The sequence below is a fragment of the Electrona antarctica genome (genome assembly GCF_951216825.1).
Source record: "Electrona antarctica genome assembly, chromosome: 8".
In the NCBI taxonomy this organism is placed as follows: Eukaryota; Metazoa; Chordata; class Actinopteri; order Myctophiformes; family Myctophidae; genus Electrona; species Electrona antarctica.
The window spans coordinates 52879761-52899017 of NC_136789.1; the positions used below are offsets into that span (position 1 = coordinate 52879761).

Below are 19257 nucleotides of genomic sequence, written 5' to 3' on the forward strand. Positions count from 1 at the left end.
ACGACCCACAACTATAACAAGCGACCTCACAGGAAAAGCCCAAAGTCGTATAATAAGCAGACATGGCAACAACGCTTGCCGGTGGCCACTGGAGGTGTCTATAAGGGACATGTAGCGTTCTACAGTCTATTTGGGTCTATAAGGGGAAAGTGGGACATCGTGTATAGCGTGAAGCTCTGCTCGCTCATGTGTTTACACGCTCTGCTCGTTAAACCTCCTCACGGTTCAGGTGAGAAGGAAGCAGCTGTCCCGTGCACAGATAGACACTAGGGGGTGCTAGAGCACCACCTGCCCTTGCCCTTTCTTTTTTTTTTGACCATGGTGACATTGATCAATTCTTGACCAAAAAAAGCTACTAATATATTATTTATGCCCCAAAATCTATAAATCTCACACTATTAACCCATTTAGACCTGAGAACAGATTCTACAAATGCCTTCTAAATCCTGATAGTTTTCTGAAAACCCCATGTTTCTTAATCTATATCAGTGGTTCTCAAACATTTTCATGTAGGGCGGCGGTGGCTCAGGGGTAGAGTGGCTGGATGGTTGCCTGTTCGAACCCGGGCTCCCCCAGAGTTAGTGTGTCGAAGTGTCCTTGAGCAAGACACTGAACCCCAAATTGTGTTGGCTAGTGCCTTGCATGGTTTCTGCCGCCATCAGTGTATGAATGTGTGTGTGAATGGGTGAATTGATGCACAATCTATGTAAAGCGCCTTGGATAAAGGCGCTATATAAATGCACCATTTACCATTTATGTAGGCCTATGTGTAGGGCGGCTCCCATCTGAAAATGTGTTGTTGTCCCCCCCCCCCCACCCCCCTCCTAAGAAGCAGACGTATGAGTTAAAACGTTCGCTGTGAAAGAATATATATTCCAAGATTTGCGCCACAAATTTTCAAAAATAGCAGACCTACAAGCTCGTAGCTATGAGCTTGTAGATCAGCTATGTTTCAATGGCTAAAATGCCAAAAGGGGTTCCCGCCCGAAATGGCTTAAGGCGCGGTTCCACGCGCTGCACAAGGTGCCCTTTTTTTCACTTGAGCACCTGCCCCCTCTAAATGTCTGTGTGTGCACGCCACTGCACTCCGCGCAGCGTGTCAGAGGAGTGGGCGTGGCGCGTTACTATACGCTCTCCTCCGCGCATAGCGTGTCAGAGAGGGAAGACCCGCGGGCGGCTACTACGCTCTCCACAGGACAGCTGTACTAGAGGTTGGCACAGGCAGGAACTGTGTCACACACACACACACACGCACACGCACACACAGTACACACACACAAGGTTGGCAACGACAAAATACACGACGACAACTCCCTCCTCGGCCTCAAAAACAGAAGTCCTCTTCCAGTGCTGTTTTTGTCAGCAAATTTTGATTTTAGTTTTAGTCTTTTGAATAGTTTTCATTTAGTTTTAGTCACATTTTAGTCACCTGGAATGTCTTAGTGTTAGTGTCTAGTTTTGGTCGACTAAACATCAATGCGATTTTAGTCGACTAAATCTACGGTTGAATTAAGGCTCATTCATAGTCTGGATTGTCGGTGGTGAGGTGACCACCGGAGCTGAAATAACGCTGAGCGGTGGTGAGTAAAAACAGAGAGAAGGGCTGGAGCGGTGGCGGTGGTTTGCTCTTCACCGCAGCTCAGTGACGTCATGTTGTAGTTCGGTGGTCACCTCACCACCGAAAATCCAGACTATGAATGAGCCTTTAGTCGACTGAAATGTATTTTGCCGTGGCTTTATGCTATCGTAAAGACATATTTCACACTTGCTGAAAATAGCAGATCTACAAGTTCACAACACGTCGCAGCGCGGCACGTTGTGAGCTTGTAGATCGGCTATTTTCAGCATGAAACCAAGTGTACAATGACTTGTGTCTTATACTCGTGTCCACTAGTCCCTTCCTAACATTTTAGTCTAGTTTTTATTTGTTGACGAAATTGTCAATATATTTAGTCTTAGTTTTAGTCATCATAGCTTCATTTTAGTTACCATTTAGTTTTTGCCGGTGAAAAAAGGTAGTCGGCAAACATTTTTCGTTTTAGTATTAGTCGCCGAAAACAACACTGTCCTCTTCTGGTACTCATTCATCGAGGCACGGCCAGGCAGATTACGTACACGTGTGGTGTATTTTCACACCCAATTAACCCTAAACTCACTAAAGTAGAGAGATAAATGAACACTCTAGACTAAAGCAAACTGTAGTCATCAGATCGAAGAGAAACAGGCAGAGAAGTGAACTGGAATCCCTCAGAGTAGTATTTATTGCAGAAGTACAAATACAACAGAGTCCAGAACAGAGCTTCAGACCCTGAGCATGGAGCCCAGGGCCCCATATGACTGACCACCGCGGCCAGCCCAGACTAGTGATTTTCACATTGACAACATGACAAGATATAGTACAGAGTTGAATTCAGAGGTGGAGCTAAGATTTACATACATCTCAACAAATGGCCGAGAGACAGCAAATGGCTGTCCCACTGTGTGTTTTGATTCACACCTGAGAACGAGCTTCAAACAGTATAGAACAAAGCCTGCCCACAGGTACTTCATGAGAACTTCTGAAGGTGTTTGCTCCCAGACTCCAGACTAGCAGTCCCCACTTAACCTGCATCTCAATTTAGCAGTCAAATAAACAGTGACCTAAATGTATAGTATAATTATTGGCAGAATATAGCAAATATGGCTATGGACTATATTTTACGAGACCACACACGCTTGACGCGTTTCTGTGGCGAGCCTTTCCTCGCCGCGTTTCACACGCGCACATGCTGCCCGCGTCTTTATGAATTAACCCATTTTGACCTGAGACAGTTTTCTGAAAAAGCTATGTTTCTATGTCAGTCGTTCTTCGATTTTTCAAAAATAGCAGATCTACAAGCTCATAGCGCGCCACTCGGTGGCGCGCTACGAGCTTGTAGATCTGCTATTTTTCAATAGCTAAAGCATAACATAAACAAAATGGGTTAAAGGAGGACTCGGAATGCTGGCTATATTATTGTTGCGAGTCTTCGTGAGATGTATTGTGCACCCGGCAAATTTGCATTTATACAAACTGAGTGTGCTCATTTTTACTTCAAAACAGAATTAAGTTGCATTTACATAATTGTAGTTATATAAAAAAAATAACAGTGACAATATAAATGTATAAAAAAAGATATATTACTTGGTAATGTACTTTTATTTGAGATTTAGTGTGTTAATATGGCTTATTTTTTTACACATTACAATTGCCCCCCCAACCACACAGGGACAATAATGTAATGCTCTGACTTATTGCATTAAATTATACTATAGTGAAAGCTTATAAATTGTATTATTAATAATTAGGGCACACATTTCTTTCTTATATCAAAATATGACTAGTATATTTCTTACTTTTGACCCCATAGTCTCAGACAAACAGACACACACATTTCGTTACGCAACCTAAACAGGTTCATATATACCAAACAGGTTCTTTACTAAATCCTAGTTTTCTATAAAATGCCTCCTGAACGCAAGAAATGCAACGGAACCGACCCGCACTATGTTTAGCATACACAGGTAAACAACGGGTAGCGTCTCATTGCTTTGGGCTAGGACCTCACAGCATTATGCTATTCTATTAGCGCATAACGTAGACACAGCCACAGCACCGCATGGCATTAGCGCACAGCGTAGACACAGCCGCAGGACCTCGTGGCATTAGGCTATTAGCACACAACGTAGACAAAGCCACAGGACCTCAAGGGAGGTCATTGTTGCGCCGCGCCACTGCTACAGTATGTGCTATTATTAGCTCTCCTCCCAAAGGTACACAGAGTGACTCCGTTGGGTTAGTGCTTAATGACCACTCAGGCCACACTGCCACGAGTTGCTGGAAAATTGCATGGTTTTTCGTTTTATCGTTGCTTGTCGTCAGGCAGAAACCTTATCTCCATAATATAGCGTCAACGAGCGTCGGCTGTATACAGACACACACACACACACACACACACACACACACACACACACACATACACACACACACACACACACACACCTGCCCTCTGGGAGACTCTGGGGTCTCATTTCTCCCCAAAAACCCTTGAATATGATGGAATATGATTAAAGATTATGTTTTTCTTTTCTCCATATCCTTGACATGCGAGAGATTGTTCCGTTTGTGCGTGACGCGGGACAGACAATTTCGGGACTGTCCCGCGAGATGCAGGTCTGGTGGTCACAATAGTGGTGGTCTCCATGGTTGCTCTTATAGTCAGGATGGTGGTCCCTGTGTCAAAATCTGTTGAAAACCGCCCTGTACTATACAGCATCAAGAGTGTAGCAGATCTGCATGCTCGAAAAGCGGCATCAAAGCGACCAGTCTTGAGCTTGTAGATCTGCTACTTTGGCTTGTTTTTTCAATTTGAAAGAGTTATGGAGAGCATGGCTTCCGTAACCTGACTCCGCCAGATGAGGCAGCTATCCCGCCTCTAGCTGCTGCTGATTGGCCAGGCCGTTTTGTTGGCCGGGCATCAAGTCTGCCTGAGAGTTCCCAGATGGGAGCAGGAGGGGGGGAACCCAGTGTACTCTCTGCTGCCCCATCTGGCGGAGTCAGGTTATGGCTTCCGCACACCCGGTAGACAATTTAGAAAACAGGTGCGATGGAGATGAGGCATACGACGTCGACGAAAGGAGGGACACCCGCACACCGCCACTTGCCATAGGTTCAAGAGCATGTATTTAAAGCAGTTGTTCCCAAAGTGGGGTCTGGGGACCCCCAGGGGTCCTTGAGAGAGTTCCAGGGGGTCCCCAGCTAAAGGATAGTTAGGACCCTTATGGGTCTGTAACTCATAAGGGTACACTCTCAGAGTTCAATTAACATTGATTTTACAATATAAATGGTGGTCCCAGAGATAGAGATGCCATTGAATAGGGGACGGTGGCCTAATTCAGGTCAAACTGGGGGTCCTTGGCATATATTTTCAAATGCGGGGGTCCGCAGGCTAATGAGTATCATTTTGGGGTTCCTTGACATGAAAAAGCTTGGGAACCATGCACTGATTTAACCCATTTTGGGCGGGGACCCCTTTTGGTGTTAGCATTATGTTATGCTTTAGCTATTGAAAAATAGCAGATCTACAAGCTCATAGCGCGCCACCGAGTGGCACGCTACGAGCTTGTAGGTCTGCTATTTTTGAAAAATCGAAGAACCACTGATATAGAAACATAGCTTTTTCAGAAAACTGTCAGGATTTAGAAGACATTTTTAGAATCTGATCTCGGGTCAAAAGGGGTTAACGAGCAGAGTCTCGGTCTTGCGATCCTTCCTCAGGCTCGTCTGAATCCTGAAGAGTAACGATTTTGGACACGACAGAGACAGAGGCGATACATACTTTGCTGTCGTGAATGCTACATAGCGTTGATATAGTGAGCTAATTCTGTCTGTCGCAGTCCCGCCCCCTACCATGGACCAGGAAATGATTCTCCGTTCATGATTCAGGTTACAACACTTTTTTTGTTGTTTTTCTTCTTTGTAATTATTTGTTTGGTCCAAAATATTGTTTGTGTTGTCATGAGTTGTCACGACTCGAGTTGGCTTTGTCCGCGGCGTAACCGTCTTTAAATAAATACTTTTAGAAATGTCTATGGGAAAAATGCATTGGGATTCATTTCCTGGTCCATGGTAGGGGGCGGGACTGCGACGCTCTATATAGGAGATGTTGTAAGAACTTCTCATAGTCTTTAGTTCAGCAAAACCTTTTCCTCTCTAAAAGTTCTCCAAAGCCCCCCCACCCCCCCACCCACCCCTAGGGACTGTGTTGCTCCAAGTTTCTTGGCAGTTCTAGGCTCATTGGATTTGGAGTAATCTTTGTGTGCAAGTGGAAGTTTTTAACCTAAGGCTAGTATGGTGGAAGTCCCTTATCCTCTACAACTCCAGAAGGTTCATCCCTGAGGGGACATGAAGGCGCAGTAGCAAACTCCATGTCAATCCAATTTTTTTGGACATACTATGTTGTTGTTGTGATGCAAAACTGTTGGACTGAGTGACCAAACGGACGACAGGCTGGCTGGCTGGCTGGCTGGCTGGCTGGCTGACTGACTGACTGACTGACTCTGCCATACATAAAACTCACCACGGCAGGTTAAAAAATAGTGTTTTTGAGTGGTGCAACCACTCCAAGGAACAGCAATGTCCGTCCTAACCTATGTGACTATGTTTAGAGTACCAGTAGGGGCAAAAGTGGCGCTGTTGTGCCAGAAACAGAGAGAGAGATAGTGTTGCACTGTTGCCTGCTAATTACAGAGAGAGAGGCAGGGGGAGAGGGCAGAGGGGAGTTGCACCACTCAGTTCACACAGGTGTGATTTTTCATAGAGAGAGAGAGAGAGATAAAGGAGAGAGAGTAAAGCAGAATAGAGAGAGAGAGAGAGAGAGAGAGAGAGGGAGAGAGGGAGAGAGAGAGAGAGAGAGAGAAGCATAATTGAATTGAATATATAGAGAGACATAAGGGAGAGAGGGAGGGACAGACGGACAGAGAGACAGACCGACCGTTTCTATTGTTTCAATAAAAGAAAGTATACAGATGTTACTTTTATAGGACATAATTATTCATGAGCTTCCTTTGCCCAGGAGAGAGGTGTATAACGTGTCAGACCAGACGAAGATGAAAGCGGAGCAGAGGAGAACAACAACAGCAGCAGCGCGTATATTGTGTTGTTGTTTTTTCAGACGTCGACACAGATGTTTGTGTCGACTCTTCATGTAAAACTTATGAGGCTGGCTGGATATGTGGAGCGTACGGGAGAGTTGAACTGAGGTGAGACTGGCTGGATGATCCAGAGCATGGGGGTCTTTCAAGGATTTCCAGGCCAAAGGAACCCTTAGCCGAGAGAAATGAAGCAAGGACTGAATATTGTATGACAAATTATGGTTGATTCCATTTAGGCCTGACATTGATATTTAAAAAAATGTCTTCTAAGTCACGGCAGTTTTCTGAAAAACCCTATGTTTCTGTGTCGGTGGTGCTCAACCTTTTTCATGTGAAGGACCCCCAGAATTATCTGTATTTGGCCGCGGACCCCCCCATCTGAAAATATGTTGTTCCAGGGACCCCCCCAGAAGCAAAGATATCAGTTAAAAACGTTGGCTCTGAAAGAGTCAAAGATTTGCGCCACATTTTCACAATGTTTCAAAAATAGCAGACCTACAAGCTCGTAGCGCGGCACTCGGTGCCGCGCTATGAGCTTGTAGATCTGCTATTTTTCAATAGATAAAGTTTTATAATGGTCAAAACACCAAAAGGGGTTCCCGCCCAGAATGGGTTAAAGATTAAGCCTCATAAAAAATGTCGGACAGATTCATAGACCTGTTTGGCAGCTCTATCGTTCGTCAGTGTTGTGTCAATACATGTCAATGTGTATTTTCAGACATTTAACCACTTTGTGGCTTTCAACCCTTTTCATATCAATTTAACCCAGCGTAAGCGATAGTTCATTGAGGCACGGAAGGCAGAAGGTTATTCTATATAGTTCCCCTCATTCATTCCCCCTAGTTATTCACCCTGCTTCTTTAAATCAGTTGCCTCTCCAGGTCATCTCCCTTCACACTCACTCATTCGCTACGAGCTTCCTCGCCCTCATTCCCTCAGTGCAATTCAGGCGGCCTTCTTAAGCAGCCTCAGCTCACTAGGCTACTCATTCTTCATGCTGAGCTGTCAAAGCAGCTCGCTCAGCGTCTGTGTGAAAATGTCCCCCACCTCCCCGGCCTCCTCCCTGTAGTTCTTATAGTCCAGGGGCTATGGGATATTATTGGATTGTTTGATTCGATTGTGTTGATTCATCGTGTTGAATCATGTGTTGATGTGTTATTATTCTGCTCATGGAATTATTGTATATTTGGCTCTGCTCTGGGGGGGTTGTTGATATCAGAGCTGTGTCTCGGTGCACAGATAATCGGATATATCAAATGTGATATCAGAGCTGTGTCTCGGTGCACAGATAATCGGAGATATCAAATGTGATGTCAGACCTGTGTCTCGGTACACACACAGATTATCTGAGCATTATTTATTCCACATTTGAGCCACGGACCAAGCATTTGTCTCTCAGATCGTTGGATAAGATATTGCCATTGTGTCATTGGATAAGATCACAATTTATTCTACATTCTCTGATTGTGTAGACTTGTGAATTACACGGGTCCATTTGGGTTAATTTTAACGCTCTCGAGAGTTAACCCATTCTGGACGGGAACCCCTTTTGGTGTTTTAACTAAGCATTATGTTATACTTTAGCTATTGAAAAATAGCAGATCTACAAGCTCATAGCGCGCCACCGAGTGGCGCGCTACGAGCTTGTAGGTCTGCTATTTTTGAAATATCGTGAAAATGTGCCTCAAATCTTTGAACATATTCTTTCAGAGTTTCAGTTTTTAACTCAAATCTTTGCTTCTGGGGAGGTCTCTGGAACAACATATTTTCAGATGGGGGTCGGCGGCCAAATACAGATAATTCTGGGGGTCCTTGACATGAAATATTGAGAACCACTGATACAGAAACATGAGGTCTTTCAGAAAAAAAAATAAAAAGGCATTTTTTTAATTTCGACGTCGGGCCTAAATGGGTTAAACATCTACAAGAGTCCATTTTGGTTATCAACTCTCCATCATTTAGCTGGGGACCACCGGGAACCCCCTCAAGGACCACTGGTGGTACTGTTCAGAATATAGGCTAGGGTTCACACCTGGTGGGTGTATGGAGTTGAACCCAAGACGATAAAAAAAAAAAATCTCCGGTTTGCTTCCCATACCTATAAGTCATCACCTTTACTTATACTCGGAAGTACAAATGAGGGCAAGCCCTCAATTTCAATGATAGTACAATCAATACATCCAAAACACAATACGGTGTACAATATAAATCAGGGTAGATTACAAAGGAACTTTATGCAGAGCAACCAGTCAAACAAACAAACGAAATATAACTCAGTTGAAACGGGAGCAGTCACGGTTAAAACAATGTTTTTAAGCATTCCTTTGAACTGGCCGAATGATGGCAGGGAGCTCAGTTTTCTTCTTTTTTTTTTAATATATTTTTTATCCCACGATTTTGTAACCCATTTTTCACCCCTGTGTCAATTATCTAATGTGATCCTGGGCTCTACACACCCTCCGCAAACCTGGGGAGAGCAACGGACTTGAACTCATGCTTCCTTCATGCATGAGTGTCCAAGTCGCTCCTTTATACCTGACAGGGGGGAGTTTCCCTGGTTGGACGTAGCGCGTGGAAGGAACACGTTATTCCAACCAGTTTCTTTCCCCTCCATCAGGCGCCCCAGCTGGCCAGGGGGAGGCTGTTTAGAGACCAGGATTATTGCATGTTTTTGTGAGGGTACCTACCCTAGGGGGCTCAGTTTTAAAGCATTTTGGAGTTCATTCCAGGATGTTGGGCCGCTGACAGAGAAGGCTGTCTGTCTTGCCCAGCTCTGTCTGAGCATGAGGAACCTTTGAGCATTAAGAAATCACTAGAGCGGGTCTGATAGGTGCTATCGTTCAGTTCCAACATGGAGCAAATATGGGCAACGACTTTATATAAAATAATAGGTATCACACAGTATCTGTGTGAAGTAGGCAGACGCCTTTTTAGGAGACGGGAAGCAGGTTGGAGTCTATTCATTCCAATGGGAGAGTGAACGTGAACACAGCTTCAATCTGAACCATTCTTTAGCTCCATGCATGGTCACTGCACTGAACATTGGACCCGATCGTCACAACAAGCCACACAATCTTCCCTAGATTTTCATCCTAAAATGCCTTTTTTTTCCCCCCCAGAGAAACAAATCAGGAGAAAATCTACTTTATTATCGACCTTTCTCTGTCCCAGCAACACACTCTCACGGGATGTAGAAACAGTAAAAATGTGACGGTCACAGGATCAGACGGCCGGCGCCCACTCAGGAGACCAACATTCTGTAGGATTTGTGTACCATTTTGCCTCTAGTGGCTCCAATTAGGATGGACTATCTTTAATGATTGACTGTCTTCGGTTGAACTGAGGTTACTGCACTGCCACTGGAGGAAGAATAGCTATTTATTTTTGCTTAAAGGTATATTCAGTGATTTCACTTAATTCAAATATCACTTATTTTTTCTTATTTTTTGGAAAATCCTCCCTACTATAAAGTGCCCTAACCATATAAGGAGTTCCTCCCTGTCCCAAGTGAGCCCCTGGGGTCAAAAAACCCTAGTTTCTGTTTGGGCTTTGGGTGGCAAAGCCTTCATCCAATCAGGATGAGAGGGGCCTTCCTCCAATCATGATCGAGTGGGGCGGGCCTTGGTGCACGTGCTGTTGGTCTGTTGTACTTCCCCCCACTGTAGAGCGTGTGCATGTGCACATCTTGTTACCGGGTGGACCGGGTTTTTTTCCAAATCACCCAAATCACTGAATGCTCCTTTAACCCATTTAGGTCTGACCTCAAAATGTAAGAGATTTCTTCTAAATCCTCCAGTTTTCTGAAATAAATATTTTCACGATTTTTCAAAAATAGCAGACCTACAAGCTCGTAGCGCGCCACTCGGTGGCGCGCTATGAGCTTGTAGATCTGCTATTTTCCAATAGCTAAATTATAACATAATGTTTAAAACACCAAAAGGGGTTCCCGCCCAAAATGGGTTTTAAAGGAGCATTCAGTGATTTGGTTGATTTGGAAAACCACCCAGTCCGCCCCGGTAACAAAATGTGCACATGCACACGCTCTACAGTGGGGGGAAGTGCAACAGCATGTGCACCAAGGCCCGCCCCCACACATGATTGGAGGAAGGCCCCTCTCATCCTGATTGGATGAAGGCTTTGCCACCCGCCACCAAAACTGAAACTAGGGTTTCTTGACCCCAGGGGCTCACTGGGGACTGGGAGGAACTCCTTATATGGTCAGCACACTCTATAGTAGGGAGGATTATCCAAATATAAAGAAAACATAAGTGATATTTGAATGAAGCAAAATCACTGAATATACCTTTAAGTAAAAGTAGCAAAACCAAAGTTGAGAAATGCTCTGTTCCAAGTTAATGATACGTTTTACTTCGGTAACATACTTACAATAACAAAGTAAAAGCACAAAAAATAAGGGGGATAAAAAAAGTCAAACCTTTTCATAAACTGCAAAAGTATAAATTAGGGCGTAATTGATTCATGTTTTGTATTCATCATAAATTCATGTTTTGTATTCATCATAAATTCATGTTTTGTATTCATCATAAATCTTGTAGCGGACAAAACAAAAAGTCCATTTGCCTTAGAGGTGTTAATGGAGTACAAGCCGAAAGTATGAATAAATTATACCATTGTACAGTACAGTAGAAAAAGTACAGTACAGGCCTACTTGAGTAAATACACTTTTTTTTCTCCAGAAACGGTTGAAGTGAGCTTAGGTTATTCAGCAGCCGGCTAGAAACCTTGCATGTGCAAAAAAGTATTATTTTAAAAATAGCAGATCTACAAGCTCAGGTCTGCAATTTTCACTACTGTTTGACACAGCGGGCGGCAGTGGCTCAGGGGTACAGTGGCACGGTAGAGCAGCTCCATGGGAACCACACGGTTCCCAGTTCGATCCCGGGCAGCCAGGTTGGTGCCTTGCATGGTTTCCTCCGCCATCGGTGTGTGTGTGTGTGTGTGTGTGTGTGTGTGTGTGTGTGTGTGTGTGTGTGTGTGTGTGTGTGTGTGTGTGTGTGTGTGTGTGTGTGTGTGTGTGTGTGTGTGTGTGTGTGTGTGTGTGTGTGTGTGTGTGTGCGCGTGCGTGCGTGCAATGCACAATCTATATGTAAAGCGATTTGGGTAAAAGTGCTATACATAAATGCACCATTTACGACTCTAGTGTGACGAACTAACTACGCCATTATCGATTCACGGAGACAACATAAAAAGCAAAGAAAGAAGAAGAGATGCGAGGTTTGGTGCCAGACGATAGAGGAGAGGAGTTGAACTGAGGTTATACTGGCTGACTGCAGCGGTTCAATCTGTGCCAATGTGTTTGCTGCTCTCGGAGGCTTTAATTAAGAGTGCGTGCGTGCGTGCGTGCGTGCGTGCGTGCGTGCGTGCGTGCGTGCGTGCGTGCGTGCGTGCGCAGTCGCTAGACAACGTGGAGTGGAAAAGAGAGAGAGAGAGAGAGATGTCTGGACTCAGTGCTTGAACTTCACACAGACATATCGTTTTAAAGAAATAGCGAAGGGAACCTGCAGCAGTCTAGTCTGTATTAGTGAATTCACAGAGAATTTATGCAAAAAGGGAATATTAGATGAGCTAAAAACAACACTTTTGAAGTTTTGCTTAGTCTTTTTTTACCCTCTTAGGTCTTTTACCTTATAATTAGTTTTAAACTACTTTTTTGGACGGGAGCTTGTGCCACTTGGACCCGGACGTAACGTAGGACTACAAAAGGACGTCGGACCTAAATACCGAACGGGAAGTTACACAGGTAGCACCTTGCTGGCAAGATGGCAGCCGTGTGCATATCACCAATTGCAATCTCTTGTCTGTACTGCTGTACTGTCCTCCAGAGGGCGCTGATGAAGCCCAAACTAACTTGGCAGCAGGGAGAGCAGCCATGATGCAGCAGCTCGTCTCTTATTGCTCGCTGTGTGTGTGTGTGTGTGTGTGTGTGTGTGTGTGTGTGTGTGTGTGTGTGTGTGTGTGTGTGTGTGTGTGTGTGTGTGTGTGTGTGTGTGTGTGTGTGTGTGTGTGTGTGTGTGTGTGTGTGTGTGTGTGTGTGTGTGTGTGTGTGTGTGTGTGTCTGTGTGTGTGTGTGTGTGTGTGTCTGTGTCTGTGTCTGTGTGTGTGACTGTGTGTGTGTGTGTGTGTGTGTGAGAGACTGTGTGTGTGTGTGTGTGTGTGTGTGTGAGAGACTGTGTGTGTGTGTGTGTGTGTGTGTGTGTGTGAGAGAGACTGTGTGTGTGTGTGTGAGAGACTGTGTGTGTGTGTGTGAGACTGTGTGTGAGACTGTGTGTGAGACTGTGTGTGTGACTGTGTGTGTGTGCGCGCTCTGCTCTGCTGCCTGGCAACACTGTGGCTTGAATTGTTACGTTATTGTCATTGTGTTGACAGTAAACACTTACACCATAATGACATTTTATTGTACAGTTCATTTTAAAGTGACAAAAGTGTTTGGCCGGAATGACATTTGTGATGATTTGATTGGCTGAGCACGGAATGTGATGTGTGATGATTCATGAGGATGTATGATGATAGGAGCGCCCCTCACTTCACACGGAGTTCACTGGTTTTCAACCTTTTCCATATCAAGGTCCATTTATTCGGCATTTGAGCCACGGAAGCACCGTTTCATGCTGGCACATGCACACATGGCATCAACGCATGGTGTTGTGTGCTGGCACACTATACACTCTGTCCTCCTTTTATCTGTATTGTATTCAATACAATACAGATAAAAGAAGGAGGTTCTCAACCCGTGGGTCGCGACCCCTCGGGGGGTCGCCAAATTATTTTAGGGGGTCCCCAAATTATTTAAAAAAAAAAAAAAAAAAAAAAAGATTACAAAAAAAAAAAAAAAATCACGATTTTTCAAAAATAGCAGACCTACAAGCTCGTAGCGCGCCACTCGGTGGCGCGCTATGAGCTTGTAGATCTGCTATTTTTCAATAGCTAAATTATAACAATGCTTAAAACACCAAAAGGGGTTCCCGCCCAAAATGGTTTAAGGTTATTGTAGCAGTCAATTTATATTGGGGGTCGGGAGGGGGCGGGGCGGGGCGGGGGTCCCGAGACATTGCCAAAGCATTTCCGGGGGTCCCCGGCCAAAAACGTTGAGAACCCCTGTAATGTATTGCATTGTATTGTACTGTATGTGTCATTGTATGTTTAGTTTTACTACCATTTTAAGAGCCTGCTCAGGGACTACAGATGTAAACTAGAAAAAGTGCCCTTCTGGGCACAGGTCTCCACCAGGAGGATAGGACTGTGTGAGATGTTTGGCAAAATGTTTAGGAGTAATATAAATAAGTAATATGTTTGCCTTTGATGGCAATTGGATGATTTGAGGCATTTTGTTCCAAAAATGTTTTGCAAAAATCAACCTGTTGGTGGCGCTATAACAGGCCAATGTGAAAAGGGTGGGATATATTCCTCAGCCTAGTAAGAAAATGTGTGAAAGATTTGACGTAATTGCATGCTGCGTTCATGATTTGAGGCTTTTGTTCAAAACGGGGCAATCTTGCAATTTGAAATATCGGACAGATCCGACTTGAGCACATGACCATAGAGATACTGTGTAACAAAATTCGGCCTCCTGGTGGCGCTATAAAAGGCAGATGTGGAAAATGCAGGTCAAAGGTTTGTCCTTGGCCTCTAGGGAGTGTGCATGCAACGTTTCACGCAGATCGGTGCAGTTTTAGGTAAACAATGTGAAAAGCTGCCTCATGGTGGCGCTATAACAGGCCGTTCTGGAAAATGCGGGGCAGAGGTTCATCGTTGGCATCCAGGGAGTGTGTGTGCAAAGTTTGGCATCGACCGGGTTAACGGTGCCGGAGATTAGCTGGTAACGGACGGACGGAAGGACGGACGGACGGACGGACGGACGGACACACACACACACGGACGGAGTGCAAAACATACTCTCTCCCCATGCCTTCGGCCTGGTGGAGACAATTAGCTTATGGCTAACTCTGGCACATTTACATGGAAGTGAAAACTGAAATGTTGATTAATGAGCATTGTCCCTGTCAAATAAATAAATAAATAAATACAAATTCATTACATTTAGCCTCTCAGACCCAAAACTGAAGAATATTTAGTTGTCGTTGGATAAGATTTTGTCCACAATCCCGTGCTGTATTGATGTGGTGGTATACCATAGCATAGGAGATAACAGGCAAACCTTTATCAAAATAACAATTCTTCTTGTAAATCATTTTATTCTAGAGTTAAAGATATATAAGGGTCCATTTGGTTACCAACTCTCCATCATTTGGCTGCAGGGGACCACCTGGAAGTTGAACCCCCTCAAGGACCACTGGTGGTTCCCCGGACCACTGGTTGAAAACCTAAATCTGTTACTTTCACAGTTTTTTTTTATTAGAATCCTGATAAGTAACAGATTTGGACGTATGAGTTTTCCACCCGACGGACAGAGACAATATGTGGTATACGGTTCACTTCAGGATGACATTCAGGAGGAAAAACGCTAGTGCTTCAAAGACACTGTCAATCATCTTGCTCCTCCCCCCCAGCAGCACTTAGTGCATATAGAGCACTGAGACTGTACATTAGGGCTGTCATCTCACCATGCATAGGCGTCGGAATGGGGGTCATTTGGGTCTGAATGTCCCCCCGCACTATTGGGGAATGACTGGTCAAATTATTTATTTTTCCCGACGGTGGTCTCTCTAGCGCCGTTCCCATTTTGTTGCTCAGTCGTCGTCGTGTATTGGCTGCCGCTGCGTGCTTGCCTCTCGCCGCAATGACCATTATGGCTATAATAGCCTATCCTGTTCTGATGAATTGAAAAGGGTGGACCCTGTTGTAAACAAGTGTAATAATGCTTTATCAGTGTGTCGTCCACAGCTAACAGTTTTTTGTATTGAGTTGTACTTGAAATGTACTGTAATTCTGTAAACTGTTAATAAATACTTCAATCAATCCTACGTGCAGTAACTGCAGTTGCTCTAGTCTCAACTCTCGATCTCGGATATTGTCCCCCCTCCACTGTTTAGGTCCTGACGGCGCCACTGACTCCATGCACTGACTGTCATGAACATAACACATTGGGACAGACCAACATCTAACGGACAGATCATCATGGTGATAGGCCCCGGTGCATTGTTTATTTTTCAGGAAATGAAAAAAAAAGAAAAAACATCCAGCTCAAGTGGAGCTATAGGAGGTTTTTGTCGAAGCGCTTTTTAATATTTGTCATTGCTTCCATTGGTTTCTTTAACACACATGCAGACGTAAAGGGTGTTCAATAGAGCGTCACAGTCCCGCCTCCTACCCTGGACCAGGAAATGAAACCCAATGCATTTTTCCCATAGACATTTCATAAAGTATTTATTTAAAGACGGTTACGCCGCGGACAAAGCCAACTCGAGTCGTGACAACTCATGACAACACAAACAATATTTTGGACCAAACAAATAATTACAAAGAAGAAAAACAACAAAAAAAGTGTTGTAACCTGCCGTTTTTTTCTTCTTTCTAATTATTTGTTTGGTCCAAAATATTGTTTGTGTTGTCATGAGTTGTCACGACTCGAGTTGGCTTTGTCCGCGGTGTAACCGTCTTTAAATAAATACTTTAAGAAATGTCTATGAGGAAAATGCATTGGGTTTCATTTCCTGGTCCAGGGTAGGATTTATGAAAAACAAAGACGGGTGGAGTTAGCTTGTTTGGTTTGAGGATCCAACCAATGGAGTTAGGAGGTGTTCTCCGAAGCACTTTTTAATACTTTCCAGTGCATGGTTCAATAGCATTGATTTATTTAAAAAAAAAAGTAAATGGAGTTAGGTGGACTTACTTCTGGACCGCAACGGCACATGGACTGAAGTGGCATAGTATGTTCCTGATGTCCTGTGTGTGTACTTTTATTATATACCACAAGCATATGGTAGAATTTAGAGTTATAGTCGTACTATTGATACAAGTTAGCTTTAGGGGTTGGACTTAGAGTTGTGGTGTGTGATTTATGCTTAGTTGTGCCGCGCGCTGGTGTCTCGCAGATCTACAAGCTCACAATGTGTGACATGTAAGCTTGTAGTTAAATAAATACTAGTAATAATAATAATAATAATAATAATAAAAGATTATAAAATCAGCATCCTAAATTGTGACATCCCACAAGAATAGTAATACAAACCCGTGCGTGCGTGCGTGCGCGCTGCGTATATGAGGGCACGCATGTGTGCGACTGTGTTTCATGTAAATCTAGAAGGTTGGTGTATGCCATTGCCAATACGCCTCTCTCTACTCCTCTGCTGTCTCTGGCTCGCTGTCTTGTCCTGAACAATACATCACCGTTGCCTCGCAGAGAAACCTCTCGTCTCCATATTCCAACGGTCCCTTGTGTGTTTTCTCCTAAATCAGCGCCCGACTTGATCAGCGCCCGAGCAGATCTACAAGCTCAAAACGCGTCGCTTCGCGCCACGTTTTGAGCTTGTAGATCTGCTACTTTTGAATTGAGCTATAGCTAAGCCCCTCCCCAAACTGCTATGGTCCAATCACAGCTAAGCATAACATGGGTTACGGCCACGCTACACCAGGCTTTTCGTGCACAAAACGTACGCATTTACCCCCGCGCGTTTAGGGTAAACGTGCAAGAAAAGCCTGGTGTAGCTTGACCGTTAGACAAACATATATGTCCTATATGATAAAACATTGTTTTAAAAAAAGAAATGCCACACACATATTTTTCCACTACATATAGAAGGCCTTGTTGATGGATTTGGAGAGAGATTTTGAATGTCTGGTTCAAAAAATGAACTAGTATTTAATGTGTAAAATCCATGATATGTACATTGGAATGAATGAGCCTGGCTGGAAAGTGTCCCAAGTGGGAGGAATTTGAATCCTGAAAAGTCGCAGTATTTTTTTTCGGGGGGGACATATGAGGTTGTCCAGCCGTCACAGAGACGACAGCCTCGCTGCATGGTGATGTAAGATGCAGGTGGAACAACCAGAGATGGTTGCCTCGCATGCCGCTTCTCACCTTTCACAGGGTTTAGAAAAAAAAACATATTCGCACACAAAAGTAGCAGTGAGTGTGTTTATTTTCAGACATTATGTGGAATGCAAAAGAAGAAAAAAAGATAGCGTACATGTGCTGACTGCTGTGTTTTTGGATCAGTGTGTGTGTGTGTGTGGGGTGGGGGGGGGGGGGGTGGGGGGGGGCTTGACAGTCACACTTTGTAAGAGAGGTGTGTGGAGGCCTGCTGAGTTCAGCCTTGTTACAGCATTGCGTGTGCGCACGTGTATGCATGTGTGTGCAGTGCACTTGAATATATATTATTTCACAGCAAACGTTTTTAACTCGTATCTTTGCTTCTGGGGAACAAAATAGTTTGAGATGGGGGGGGGGGGGGGGGGGGGTCTGTGGCCAAATAGTGTACATATCATTCTGGGGGTCCTTGACATGAAAAGGTTTGAGAACCACTGACATACATTTATTTGATTTGATTTTTTAAACTGTCATGATTTAGATTCAGAAGACATTTAGTAGAATCTGGTCTCAGGTCTCAATGTGTTAATTAAAGCCAGTTAATAAGCCACGAGAGGTTACCGGGTATTTTACAATGGCTGGGAGGCGTAGGCGTAGGGTCTTCTACCCTCCCAGCCATTGTAAAATACCCGGTAAGCTGGGGCCTCGAGTGGCTTATTGCTTTTCTAAAACGGTTACAAACAATATAGCAATATTAACCTAATAAAACTATTAAATTCACAAAAGTAGCTACGCTTTGCGCCACCAGAGCGAGCCACATCACTTCCTTGTTTTGCTCGGCAAGTAGGCTATGTGACGGGAGAATAGCGCTTGATGTCTTTACGGGGCTGCCTGGAGCCACACATTCACAGTCATATGAGCCGGGCTGTGCTTAGACGCCCGCACGGCATGGGTTCGTAAGGCAATCGAGCGCTCCCCTTCCAGAGTACACCTACAGTACAGAGATGCGGAATCAGCTGGGAATGATATAAAGTGATTGAAGGTGTGGGTTATCGGTGAAATTTACAACGGTCACGTGACGGTAACCAGCATATCAGAATCAAGTATTGGGACTAACCGTTTTAGAAAACGTAATAACCGTCGTTGCCTCTTCTCCTCTGTCTCCTCACAGGGCAATTCTCCTCCGGTGGTGAACACTGACACACTGGACGGATCTCCTTACGTAAGTATACTGCTGTACCTCTTCTGTTCTCTTCACTGCAATGAAGATATGTAGTCTATAACTTTTATTATTTACATTATGCAAGTACTGCTGTTCTGTTCTCTTCACTGCAATGAAGATATGTAGTGTAGTCTAACTTGTATAACTTACAGTATGTAAGTACTGCTGTTCCTACAGGTGTACCTCTTCTCCTCTCCTCTCCTCTCTTCTCTTCTCTTCTCTTCTCTTCTCTTCTCTTCTCTTCTCTTCTCTTCTCTTCTCTTCTCTTCTCTTCTCTTCTCTTCTCTTCTCTTCTCTTCTCTTCTCTTCTCCTCTCCTCTCCTCTCCTCTCCTCTCTTCTCTTCTCTTCTCTTCTCTTCTCTTCTCTTCTCTTCTCTTCTCTTCTCTTCTCTTCTCTTCTCTTCTCTTCTCTTCT

The 19257-nt window shown here is 44.3% G+C and overlaps 1 protein-coding gene across 3 annotated transcripts in view; it reads left to right on the forward strand.

The window, feature by feature from the left end:
* The window catches only part of LOC306927424 (disks large homolog 4-like), a 309688-nt gene that overhangs the window by 219301 nt on the left and 71130 nt on the right, over nt 1-19257 (forward strand). For all 3 annotated transcript variants that reach the window (XM_079507155.1, XM_079507157.1, XM_079507156.1), the window contains one exon: nt 18792-18842. In XM_079507155.1, coding sequence (XP_079363281.1) covers nt 18792-18842 — 51 coding nt within the window. The remainder of the gene's footprint in view (nt 1-18791; nt 18843-19257) is intronic.